The sequence below is a fragment of the Ctenocephalides felis genome, unplaced genomic scaffold, assembly GCF_003426905.1.
Source record: "Ctenocephalides felis isolate EL2017-DRISC unplaced genomic scaffold, ASM342690v1 CF-g0.4_SCAFFOLD_00845, whole genome shotgun sequence".
In the NCBI taxonomy this organism is placed as follows: domain Eukaryota; kingdom Metazoa; phylum Arthropoda; class Insecta; order Siphonaptera; family Pulicidae; genus Ctenocephalides; species Ctenocephalides felis.
This window is the reverse complement of record NW_020536999.1, coordinates 70,028,725-70,042,487: the sequence shown is the minus strand read 5'-3', so window position 1 is coordinate 70,042,487 and position 13,763 is coordinate 70,028,725. Positions and strand designations below refer to the sequence as shown.

Sequence of the window (13,763 nt, the reverse complement as noted above, 5' to 3'; positions counted from 1 at the left end):
AATAAATGATGCTGATATAGAAGTATCTGTATTATATAACATACATTGTTAAATAAAACTAATGTTAGTTGTTTGCCAATCTCTTATTGCACAGTTTTTGCAAGATAATTTGTTAAAAGGTTTAGATTTTTGCTCATCTAAGTGAAAGTTTAAGTAACTGAATAATAATTGGTCCAGTTAGATTATTGATCAAAATGATCTTTAACTAATGAACAATACATTTTGCATATTTATAAAAAAATGCATTTATCTATTGCCTTGAGTTAAATTGTTTTATTTATTCTAGTCGCACATTTTGGCTGCGAGGTCAATTGCCTCGACGCTAAAGACCTCTTTGGGACCAAAAGGTCTAGACAAGATGATGGTATCATCTGATGGTGATGTCACTGTTACTAACGATGGGGCAACTATTTTAAAAATGATGGATGTGGAGCATGAAATTGGTAAATTGATGGTGCAATTGTCACAGTCTCAAGATGATGAAATCGGTGATGGAACGACTGGAGTTGTTGTCTTAGCAGGTAACCAACTTTATTTTATAAATTTGATTTTTATTATTAACTTTAATTTTTAATTTGGAATAACAAAAACGATGAAAAATGTATTTTTAAATATTTTTTTTAACTACACTATTATCACTTTCAACTCTTGTGCCATCACTTCAGTGACATAATACTTTACAAATGTCGTAATACATTATTTTTGCAATGTGCATGTGGAAAAGGTTAATAATCATAATTTGGATGTAATAGTTACTTGTAGATTAACATCAATATTGTAATATTTTCATTACAAAAATCTGTTTTTAAATTCTTAGGTGCTTTATTGGAGCATGCAGAAAGTTTACTTGATCGTGGAATACACCCAATTCGTATCGCTGATGGTTATGAACTGGCTGCGCAATGTGCTATGAAGCATCTTGATAGCATTTCAGAAGGTTTTCCTATTTCCCAAAATAATCTTGAGCCATTGATCAAAGTGGCGATGACGACTTTGGGATCAAAAATTGTTAACAAGTGCCACCGGCAGATGGCTGAAATGGCTGTCAATGTGAGGAAATAATTAATTTGTATAATAAATAAATCATAAATGTTTAAAGAATGAATTTTGAGCATGATATTTAAATATTATTTGTTAATATGTTTATTGGTTATCATAAGTAACTAATAATAATATCAATATTTAATATTAATAATAATTGTATTACCAACTTACCTGCTTAAGTAATAAGTAATAAGTGCATGTCAAATTATTTAATTTAAATGCTATCCTCATGTATTAGATTTGTGAAACTTGAAAATTATTTAAAAAATGCAAGAGTTTTTGGAATTACGTTCTATAAATAATTAATTTTTTAGGCTGTTATGGCTGTCGCAGACTTGGAAAAGAAGGATGTCAACTTTGAATTGATAAAAATAGTGTGTAAGGATGGTGGTCGAATGGAAGATTCAATGCTTGTGAAAGGTGTTGTTATTGACAAAACCATGAGCCATTCACAGATGCCAAAAACATTGAAGGTAATTTTATTTTGCTTGGTATTGAAAATATTTACAGGAAGTGTTGTAATAAAAGTTCATATTTTAATTTCATTATTCTTATTTTATATTTTCCTCTATTTTTTGAATTTTACTATTTAAACTTTTTTTTATCAGCAAGTCAAATATTGCATTCATAACTCAAAATATGGCTCTAGTGGATCTTGTTATAAAGTTAGAGAAATTTGTTATAAAAGAACAGGGCTAATGTTGTTATTAGAAATCGTAATAGTGAAAAGATAATTATTTCTGACATTGGAAAGAATAATGAGACAAAGCAATTGTGAGATCTGTTATATTATTGATCTTCATTATATAAAAAAAATCAAGATTAAAAATCTATTGCAATATTACAAATATAGTACTTCAGACCTCCTATTTATTTTGCGCATATATAATTATTAATAATATTTCCAATACCTTGCATCTTAACACTTCGATGTTCGGTCATGAGAATTTTACTTCTTCATTCAATTATGAAATAATAGCCGGTGACATGAGATAAACTTTCAGTAAAATTGCCGATCATGTATACTTTTACTTCCATGTTTATATAATGCAGGGGATAAAATGAATTATGAAAAATAAAAAAATTAAGTTCTCAAACAGCAAGGATATCAATTTGAATGCTGTTAGAAATATTTACTAAAAGTGTTGTTTCTAACATTTGTATATATTTTTCTATTCTTATTATTTTGATTGTTTGAAACATAGATGTTGAAAAATAAACTATAAGACACATCATGAAAGTGCTTTTTGAGCAAAAAAACAAATAATAGTTGTAATTTGCATCTTTTTGATTTTATACGAAATATATAATCTATTTCTTTATAGAATGCCAAAGTTGCTATTTTAACCTGCCCATTTGAACCACCAAAGCCAAAAACTAAACATAAGATGGAAGTCAAGTCTGCTGAAGATTATAATGAGCTCAGAAAATATGAGGCTGAGAAGTTCCAGGAGATGGTTAAACAGGTACTTTATTATTAATTGAATTTTTTTTAGTCATATGGACTTTAGAAGAAATAAATTCTACAAATAAATTCTTATTAACTTCTCGTAGGATAAGTTATAGTAATCACAAATCTAAAATGAAAATTGTTATATATCTTTGTTTCAAAGGTTTGTGGACATTTTGGCATACCTTAGGAAAAATGAATGCCTGTGTGTGTGCGTGTGTGTGTGTGTGTCGATACAAATTTTCGTCGATTTTGGGAACACCGATCAACCGATTTGAATAATTCAAAAAACATTCAATTCCTATAGATAAGGAGACGTGCTAATTAGTTTTTGGCAAAGCCAGGTCTAATTTTAAGTCTGATTTTAATTATTCCAAGAAAAAAATACTTGTATTGACAAGATGAAGAACTGATTAAATTTTTGGAAAGGCAGGTGTAGTGGTTTCGGAGATCTAGTAAAAAAAGTAAAAAAAAACTCCATTTGGCGGTCGAAAATGATAATTAGACATATACACAAATTATCAGATATTTGATGGAGATTTTAATGTGTATCAGTTTTCTTACCGTAACTTCATTTGTCCGTTATGCTGCGACGCGGCGCTTACGCGCTTCGATATTTAGTCTCTATGCAGTGCAATTGCTTTGAAAAAAAGATCAAAAATTCAATATTTTCCAAAAATTTAAATTTTCTCAAACCTTATTTTTTCAAAGTTAAAATGCCATACACCACTAGTTTATATTTAAGTTTATGGTATATAGTTTCTGATCTGATCAGTAATAATGACCGAAAAGTATATTTTGTTACCTATTTAGTAAATAGTATTTACATTATTAATTTTGTGTGTGCAGTTTTTTTTTGTTATAGATATTCTTGTATTTAGTCATATTTTATTTATATCTTGATAAATATTTTGATCATATTGTTATTTTGTCTCTGTTATTTTTTGAATATATTTTTTATATCTTCATATCTCCATTACTAGGTTAAAGATTCCGGTGCCACTTTAGCTATTTGTCAATGGGGCTTTGACGATGAAGCAAATCATCTTTTACTTCAAAACAATTTACCAGCAGTTCGTTGGGTTGGTGGACCAGAAATAGAATTGATTGCCATTGCTACTGGAGGTCGAATTGTCCCACGATTCGAAGAACTCACTCCTGAGAAATTGGGACAGGCCGGAATTGTTAGAGAATTAGGTACAAATGATAATTGATTGTTTACTATTTTTTAATACTTAATCAGATAAAATTAAATGATTGCACTTTAACAGTTTTATACACAATACTAGTAATAGTAATTTCTTTGTATGAAAATTGCGTTTTTTATTTGAATTAAAAAGTTTACTACAATTCTTTTAGTCATCCCTAATAGTAGTAGTTTCATATTTTATTATTAAAAACATACTACTAGCTTTATTTGAATTCTATAAATTAAACAAGATTTGCAATAAATTTTAAATTGTTTTTTTATTACTTCAGCATTCGGAACAGCTAAAGATAGGATGTTGGTTATCGAAGAGTGCAATAATTCAAGAGCTGTAACGATTCTCTTACGTGGTGGAAACTCAATGATCATCGCCGAAGCAAAACGATCAATACATGATGCTTTATGTGTCGTCAGGTCTTTAGTTAAGGTACATTACTATTATTACTTTTATTTATTTATTATTACTTTTTTATTATTACTTAACATAGTATCAGAGGGCATATTTTTACTCTTTAAACATACTAAATTTAAAAGCATTGTAATACTTTGTCTGTGTATCAAACTGAAACTTTACTGTACTTTTTGTGTACATTCATTCAAACAATTTATGATGTTTATTTTTAATAATAAATACCACCATAATTTTGATATATCTTCAAGTCCTTTTCATCACACCGTTCATTGAGTTCTATACATGCAGTGGAAATTTGTGTCTTCTGCACTTTTGTTTTTGAGATAAAAATTTATAATCTACTAGAATATACATTTTAAGATTCATTGTTTTTCAGTCGGAATTTATCTTTCCAAAGTAGCTTTGTTTGCAAAGAAATTTGATTTGCTAATTTTATATTTTTTGACGTTTTCAGTAATTCTTAATTGTTTCATACCAAAATTGCAAAAAGTGTATATGAGCCAAAATTTGATCTTTCGGCGACATTTTCAGGCTGATTTCAAAAATTTGATTTGTCATTTGATGAAACTCAAAGCTCCTTTTGTGATTAGTTTTGCGAGGAGATTGGCTGAGAGATTTCTTTAAATTTAGCAAGAGAACATGCAAAAAAAATTAAGATTTTTACAAAAGAAAATGTACTGATTTTAAAAACTTAAAACCTTTTTATTTTTTGAATTTCAATATAATTATTGATAATTGGTCATATAAAAAATCCTAAAGTATTGTGAGTCTAATGTTCTTTAACTTCCATTAGGGTAAGTTATAGTAATCAAATAAAATCGAAAATGAAAATTTATATGTTCCGAGATCTCCTGAACATTTCAGCATGCATTTTTAACTTCCCGTAGGGCAAGTTATATTAATCGCAAAAAAATGGAAAATGAAAATTTTTGCATTTCTCGACGTTTCAAAGGTTTCTGAATATTTTGGCATATCTTAGAAAAAATGGATGTATGTGTGTGTGTGTGCGTGTGTGTGTATGTATGTGCGGATTTGTTTGTAAGAGAACGGAGCGTCCGATTTTAATAATTCAAAAAACATTTTACTTGTATTGACAAGGTGAAGAACCGATCAAATTTTCATAAAGGCAGGTCTAGCGGTTTCGGAGATCTAATGAAAAAAGTAAAAAAAAAATTGCCATTTGGCGGTCAAAAATGATCATTAGACATATGCACATCAAATTATCAGATATTTTATAGAGATTTTAACAATAAGTATAAATTTGGTTTACATTCCTATGGGTTCCGTACCAATGTTTACGCGTTATACGACGACGCGGAGCTTACGCGTTTTGATATTTCGTCTTTATGCAGTTAAAGCAGTACGATTGCTTTGAAAAAAAGTTTAGATCTTCCAAAATATGTCAAAATAAAGTAAGCATTTTTTTTTTTAAAATAAATTTAAAAAAAAAATTTTTCCAAAAAAAAAGTAATTTTATGTCCAATTAATAGTTTCTCAAAAATCTTATTTTTTCGAAGTAAAATTTTTTCAAAAATGTTAAAAAAATAATAATTTTTGGTACGGGAAGTTCCAGCAATTTGCCTTAAGGCACGATGCCTTAATTGCCTTAAGACAGAATTCCACTTACAGCTAGTTTTTTTTGTATAGCTTAGGAAGAGAGTTTACGCATATCATATACGTCTGGGTATGTCGTGCTAAATACGTCAAAACCTTGACGTGCGTATTAACAAACGTGCATAATACTGAAACTGCCGTTAGGCACTACTTTATGAAGGGAGGAGGCTCTAGAATTCTATAATTCCCAATATTAATGAAACTTTCATTCTAATTGCTCCCATTCGCTCGTCTTCTTTTCGAAGATTACCGAAGCCTATTAGAACTTCGGTATCATATGTGTCTATGGATGGTATTCCATGCATAGACACATATTTTACAAGAGCTTCTGGTCTTCCACTTTTTTACAAGACTCCTTTGATTCCAAACAATCTCAAAATGGTTTTAGTTTAATATAGGCCCAGTTTGTTTCATTGTGCATCTTTATGGAAGCATTAAAGAGTTGATTTTTTATTTCTACTGTTTTGTACACATTCTAAATAATTTTTTAATTAAAAACCCTTTACTTTTTATTTCAATTAAATTAAATAATTTATTAAAGATTGGGGAATTAATTTCTTAAATTCACCCTCAACGCATCTGTTTAACTATTATAAATTCACGCTAATAATGTGTTGAAATCCTTTTATAATGCATTTGTATAAATTTTATTGAAAATAATTCATTATAAACAGGTGCAAAATTATTTCATTGATTTGCTTTTAGTGTATAATTCAATTTTATATTATTTTTTGTTTGTTATTTATTTTTTCCTGTTTATTATAGGATAATAGAATCGTTTTTGGAGGTGGTGCTGCTGAAATCAGTTGCAGTCTTGCAGTCGCTAAAGAAGCAGATAAGCTATCGACTTTAGAACAGTATGCGTTCCGAGCTTTCTCAGAAGCTTTGGAATCTGTACCATTAGCTTTAGCTGAAAACAGGTATTTACCAAAGCAAAATATTTTTTTTTGTTGAGAACTCTATCATCGCAATTGTAAAATTGGCTAAATCAATTATGAATTTTTTCAATTATTATTAAGTCAGTTATTTACATGTATCTCGACGAGTTGATGCAACTTGTCTTAAGGCAGTATGCCACTTTAGTTAGTTAATTTAAACAACGCAAAGTATGTTGTTTACGCAAAAATACAATCGGTAATTAAATAAGGATTGTGTGTTGAATATGTCAAAATGTTGTACAACCGCGTAATTAATATTGAGCAATTAATAAAATTTGGATATTCAATTAAATAAAAAACCTACCACGTTTTTTTTTCAAACCAGTTTCTCAATTACTCAGTTCTTAAGAGGTTCAAAATTAAGGTGAGTTTACAGAATTCAATTTAATCATGCGGAATAGATACATTAAAACAGTTTTAGTAAATATATTTTCGAATTATGAATTATTATATAAATAAACTAGCAAACCCGACGAACTCCGTTTCGCCACCAGATGGTTTCGTGGGAAAGATGAAGAAATTTTTTGTTTGTTTTATATTTGAAAAGAAAAAAATTGATTTTATTGCACAACAGTGATGAATTTATTTCGATTACAAAAACGAAGTGTTTTTGAGTTGAACTTCTCTAAGTAAATGAAAGTGAATCCGCCAATTATCCGTTTCATTGAAGTGCTCTTTGGTAATCCACATTTTTTGTTTTTTGGTCTGAAGTTAACACAAACAAAGCAGATGGTTTACCAACTCGTGAACAGGGAACGTATAACTGCCCATGTGAAAAACAATGATTTTCTAAATAATCTATTTGAAATTTATCCCGCAAACACTAAGCGATTGGCCTTGCGACTTGTTAATTGTCATTGCGAACGCAAGGCGAACTGGAAATTGCAATTGTTTGAAGTCAAACGGAAAACCAGTCGGAATTATTGGTATGTCACCAAATTGCCAGCAATTTTTGATTGAATGGTGAAATTCAGTGCGTGTACATCATTATTCTTTGCGGCAAGAATTGCTAGTTGACTTAACCAAGCATAATTCTGATAATTCTCACTAATGTCATTACTCGAAATTTTAATTACTGTGCGTGAAATTCCAGCAATTTGAATTAGGGCACGATGCCATGCACCACTAATTTTCTTAGCTATAAACCTTGCGGAGCCCGAGACCTTTCCAACGAATGCAAAATTATCGAAATCGGTTCGTGCGTTCTGGAGTTATTTCGTCAGGAAGGAAAACCCGACTTATTTTTATATATATAGAAGAAGATAAAACTATAATCAAAAAATCATCGCTTATTTTTACGTTTTCTCAAAACCAACGTCGACTCGTATCGCTACATACTAAATGTTTTATTCTTGTTAGTATAATTACATTCTAATGGTCCAAATGTTTTAATAATAATTTTATAAAGGCTCGTTAAGTGAAATTTATTATGTATTTAAAAAATAATAAAGAATAAGTCCCATATAAATTATTAGAAATTAATATTTTAATTTTAATTTACATTTTTTCTTTTTAGCGGTCTGAGTCCGATTCACACATTATCAGAAGTAAAATCTCGTCAAGTGGCTGAAAACAATCCTGCTCTTGGAATTGACTGCATGTTCAATGGTAAGTTCCTAGAACTATATATATATATTATATATATATATATATATATATATATATATATATATATATTAAAGTAACTAGCAGCCCATACGTCGAAATAAAAATGGTATAAAGTATTAAAAACTTTTATTTATACGTTTCGACACCAGATGCGCGTCATCATTCAGCAACATCAGGACAAAAACACTCAAAAAAATATCAATTTTAAAAAATTAAACTTCTAACATATTAGAAAAGGACATTATATTTTTTTGAAAAATAATGAATAACTACAAAATTAAAAACATTTTGAAAAAAGTTTTGAAATGTAACATTATGACGCATGAAACACGCCCATATCAAGCAACAGACTTGACAGTCGATATGTATATAACAGTTGACCCGGCAAACGTTGGTTTGCTAAGTAAGGTATATTCTAAACAATTTCTAGAGAATCAAAAAAATTAATACTTTAAGTGTATAAGGATGTGTTTGAATGCTTTCTACAATGAGGTATTATTGTATGCAGAATCATATCCAATGGAGGATACTATACCTACGGGTACAAAACCCATGTTATAAAATGCAATGTACATACTTACATTTATTGAAATATATATGTTTTTGACTTTGACTAATGAGGTATTATAAAAACAATAAACCGCATTAGTTTGTCTATATTTTGTCAATACAATGAGGCCGTTCAAGTATTACGTAAGCATAGAGGGGCGGGGGAGTTATTGATTTGCTTATTTTGCCTATTTTGGGTAAGAACTTTGCTTACTTTTGCTGATAAAGGGGAGGGGGGGGGGTTAAATAATTGTAATAAATCTGCTTACATAATACTTGAACAATCCCAATCAAACTGGAAGCATTATACACTTTCTATAGAAAACATGGTATAATACAATCCAAGTTTTCTTTGGTCTTTCGACTTATTGATTAGGTTTCAAGTTTTTCAGATTTTTTTTGGATTCTGGATTTTGTGTATAATTGTAAATAATACCACTGAGCTCTTGCAAAATTTTCAAATTTCTGCGAGGAGGGATAGAAAATAAATTAAGTATTTCTTCTTTGACCTGCTTTTAAAAGTTTCAAGTAACGTTCGATGAATTAAAGTAAATTTAATGAAAAGTATATATATGTAGAGCAGGGCGAGGCACAAAGGTCCAATTTGACTTTGAGCAAATATAACTATATTATGAAAAAGATACACATAGAGTTAACTTATATTTATTTTAATAGCGTGTCATAAAATACATTCACCATTGTTTTAAATTTACGAAACACGTGTGACGTAAATCCTACGTTAGAAATTTTTCTTGATACTACTTTTGTACTTCATTACTGGGTTAGGTACTTGTCAAAAACGACCAAAATCTTTTATAACGTTATTAAATCAATTTGTTAAATGTGTTCCACACTTAGTTATCTCATTTTCTATTTATTGATTACTGATTCTTTTATTTCCAGGTCAGTTTGATATGAAAAAACAAAACGTCATCGAATCTCTCCACAGCAAGAAGCAACAGTTGGTATTAGCTACACAATTGGTTAAGATGATTTTAAAAATCGATGATGTCAGGTCACCTGCTGACCAATAATTGATACAAGTCTTATAGCAACCAAAATCAATGACACTTATTATCACAAATTGCATTTGAATTTTTGAACACTAATCATTTTAGCTTTTGGCAAAATTATTGTTTGCTTTTGTTTCATCGGTTATTTGTTTTCATAGTATTATTTATTAAGATAGTGATGTTTCATATTCTCAAATAAAAATACATTTATAGTTACTAAATGCGTTGACTTTTACTACAGTTTGTAAGAACTGTATGGAATTATTCGTAAACTGTGGACTCGGTTAGTTTAAGTTTTTTTATAGAAAGAGAAGGTTTTGCTAGAAAATTTTATTTAATATTTTTTTATTTTTTTGAATCTAAGTTATTTGTTAACTATCTGTAGGGTATATTTATCACAAAAAAATTGAAAATAAAATTTTTGCAAATCCTTATATTTCTGAATATTTTTATATATGTATGCATGTTTAGTTACAATTTTTTGATCACGATGTGTATAGCAAGGATCAACTGATTTGAATGATTTAGTAAAGGCACGACCAGTCGTTACGAAGATACCGAACAAAAAGCGCAAAAAATGGCAATTCCGTTTTTAAGAGAACTGAGCGTGTGATTTGAATGAATCAAAAAACATTTCATTTCTTATATTGGCGGTATATAGAATAGTGTATATAGGCGCTTATAAGTGACTAAAATTTTGGAAAAGGGCAGGTACAATGGTTTCGGAGATCCAATAAAAAAACTTACGAAAAAATCCATTTGACGGTCAAAAATGATCATGCACATCATTGTTAGGTATTTATAGAGATTTTAATAATAAGCACAAATTTTGTTAACGTTTCTAAGGGTTCCGATTTGTTTACATTTCTAAGATTTCCGGTTAGAAATTGGAATTTTCAAAAAAATTTAATATTTTCATAAATGTTAAAAAAAAAAAATCCTCAAAACTTAAAAAAAAAAATTAGATTATGGTGCGGAAGTTTCTGCAATTTGCCTTAATGCACGATGCCATGCGAGTAAAACTCTGGAGCTCTCTTATATACTTGAAATAAATAATTTTAACTTTGTAATTCAGTTCATATAATTCTTAGGAATGTGAGATAGTTTTTCATTTTAACTCCCCTTGATTAATTTTTATTTTCCTGCAAGGTAAGTTAAAAATATTTAACAATGATTAACAGCTTTTATAATTTCCTTCTCAAACTTATCACAATTGTAATTATTTCATAATTACAATGGTAATCGTCCCAAAATCGAAATTGATAATTTTTCGATGTCTTTAAATTCATGAGGTTTCCGAACATAGAGCGTTTGTATATGTATGTATGGATTTATTTTTTCGTCCACGATTTCGGGCGCACAGATCAACCGATTTGAATAAATAAAAAAAACACGTTTTCTACTGTTGAAATGTTTCGAACATACGGAGCTAAATGTGCGAAAAATTGCAGTTTTTGAGAGAACGAAGCATCCAATTTGAACGTTTTACTTGTAGACGTAACGATTGTTTTTGAGAAAAGCAAAAAAAAAATCTATTCGAAAAAATATTCTTTTTAAATATCGAAAATTATTAGGATTTTAATTTAAATTAACTTCCCGTAGGGTAAGTTATAGTAATCGCAAAAAATCGAAAATGAAAATCTTTATATCTTTGCAATTCAGAGGTTTCTTAACATTTTGGCACACCTTAGAAAAATTGATGTATGGGCGTGTGTGTGTGTGGATACAAATTTTCGTTGACGATTTCGGGAAACAGGTAAGCGATAAGGAGACGTGCAGATTAGTTGGAATTATTGGAAAGGCAGTTCTAGCCGTTTCGAAGATACGGGGCAAAAATTATTATATACCATGGTAATTAAGTTTTTAACCCTAGAACGGTATTGTGCTTTTTATTGCGCTAATTAATGCAATTTTCAACTCAACAATTGATTTTTTTCCGTCTTTTGCCATTGTATACTTAATGATATCACCAAAGGTTATTTCAGAAAATATAAAGCTCTGGTTTAGTAACAAATAGTCTTTTTATTTTTGCAAAATTTACATACAAAAGTACCATCACCATTCGTTCTTGTCTGCATGTACGCTTCGTGCAGATAGCATTCTAGAGTTAAGAGAACGGAGCGACTGATTTAAATAATTCTAAAAGCATTTTAGTTCCATTGTCAAAATGAAGAGTTGATCAAAATTTTGAGAAGGCAGGTCTAGCAGTTTCGGAGATCGAGTAAAAAAGACCATTTATAGATATTTTGATAATAAAAACAAATTTTGTTTACATTTCTATGGGTTCCGTAACATTGTTTATCTGTTAGACTGCGACACTAAGCTTACGCACTTTGACATTTCGTCTACGCTACGCAGTTTAAGCTGCGCAAAAATTATCTTATCGTCCATGTTTTTGTCAAAAATTCTTAACTGTTTTTGCTTAAACTATTCGATTGATATCATTTGGAAATAAATGGTTTCTGGCGAAGATTTAAGTGACACTTTGCATGGCGATAGATTTTCTGCTCTAAATGAACGTACTAAACTATATTAAAGCCTGCGACAATTGGTATACTTATGATAATTAAAGTTTGGATTATTTGGCCGCGCTTTTAAAAATGTATTCGGCTTCGTACTTCGTATGTGTTCGTTTTCCATCAATGTGTAATATTCAAATCATTTTTCAAAAATAACTACTATATTTGAAAAAAAATAGTTTGCATTAGTTTCTCACTTCAAAATGGTTCACAGCGATTAGGTATGATTTTCTAAATCAGTCATTATTAACTTCCCGTAGGGTAGTTATAGTATTGGGCAGAAAATCTAATTTTTTTTTTTTTTTTTAAATTGAAAAGCGATCGATTTGAATGATTCCAAGAACTTTTTGCTCGTTTTGACAAAATAATTGCTTTTGAAAAAAAAATGTTTCAAATTTTTTTTTTCAAAATCTAATTTTTTTTGTACATCGAAAATTTTAATTTTAATTCGGACTAAAGTTTAAAACTTATATACTTCAAATATATAGCTTTAACTTTGCAATTCAGTTTATATAATTGTCGAACATTTCGTTACGGTACGGGAAGTTCCAGCAATTTGCCTTAAGGCACGATGCCATACACCACTAGTTATATATTGATTAAGTCGTCTATTTACAGCTGTTAGAATTACTGAAAATTCATGCGAAAGGGCCACTCACAATCAGTTTTATTTTTTGATTTTTGAATGAAATTTTTTTTCCAAACTGTAATAACGTATACATTTGCCATACGATTAGAAAATCCTTAAATTTTAGGGTTTTTGACTCCGCCATTCGTCTACAATCAGTTAAATATTCAAGTTATAAAATGTGTTTGGTAACAAAATACATAAATAAAATCATTATGAAGTAATTTTGTTGTTGAATTAGTGTTTTATCTAAGTCCTAAAACAGGCTCTGAGGGGGTGTTGACCTCCGTGACCCCCCCCCCCGGATCCGCCACTGGGGCACTGTTAAAGTCGAAGGATGAAAGCGCGTAATCGCCGTGTAGTCGTCTAATGTTTAAACATTGGTACGGAACCCATATAAATGTACACAAAATTTGTACTAATTGTTATAATTTTTATAAAATATCTGATAATACGATGTACGATGTCTAATGATCATTTTTGACCGCCAAAGGCATTATTTTTTACTTTTTTTATTGGATCTCCAAAGACGCTGGACATGCACCCATAAATTTCATTTCGTCAATACAAGTAAAATGTTTTATACTCACACAAACACATACATACATCAATATTTCTAAGGTATGCCAAAATGATCAGAAACCTCTGAAACGCGAAGATATATAAAATTTTAATTTTCGATTTTTTTGCGATTACTCTAACTCTTTAACGGAAAGTTAAAAAAGTTTAAAATTTCTAAAATATTTCAAAATATAGATATATATTTTTTTCAAAAGTCAAT

The 13,763-nt window shown here is 29.4% G+C and overlaps 1 protein-coding gene across 1 annotated transcript in view; it reads left to right on the top strand.

Moving 5' to 3' along the window:
- Positions 1-9,950, top strand: part of LOC113363950 (T-complex protein 1 subunit epsilon-like) — a 29,143-nt gene extending 19,193 nt beyond the window's left edge. The window contains exons 2-10 of the mRNA XM_026606427.1: positions 287-521; positions 818-1,050; positions 1,359-1,517; positions 2,370-2,510; positions 3,478-3,691; positions 3,974-4,128; positions 6,493-6,647; positions 8,182-8,273; positions 9,726-9,950. Of these exons, the coding sequence (XP_026462212.1) occupies positions 287-521; positions 818-1,050; positions 1,359-1,517; positions 2,370-2,510; positions 3,478-3,691; positions 3,974-4,128; positions 6,493-6,647; positions 8,182-8,273; positions 9,726-9,856 (1,515 nt within the window). The 3' untranslated portion in view covers positions 9,857-9,950. The remainder of the gene's footprint in view (positions 1-286; positions 522-817; positions 1,051-1,358; positions 1,518-2,369; positions 2,511-3,477; positions 3,692-3,973; positions 4,129-6,492; positions 6,648-8,181; positions 8,274-9,725) is intronic.
- Positions 9,951-13,763: the final 3,813 nt, after the last annotated feature.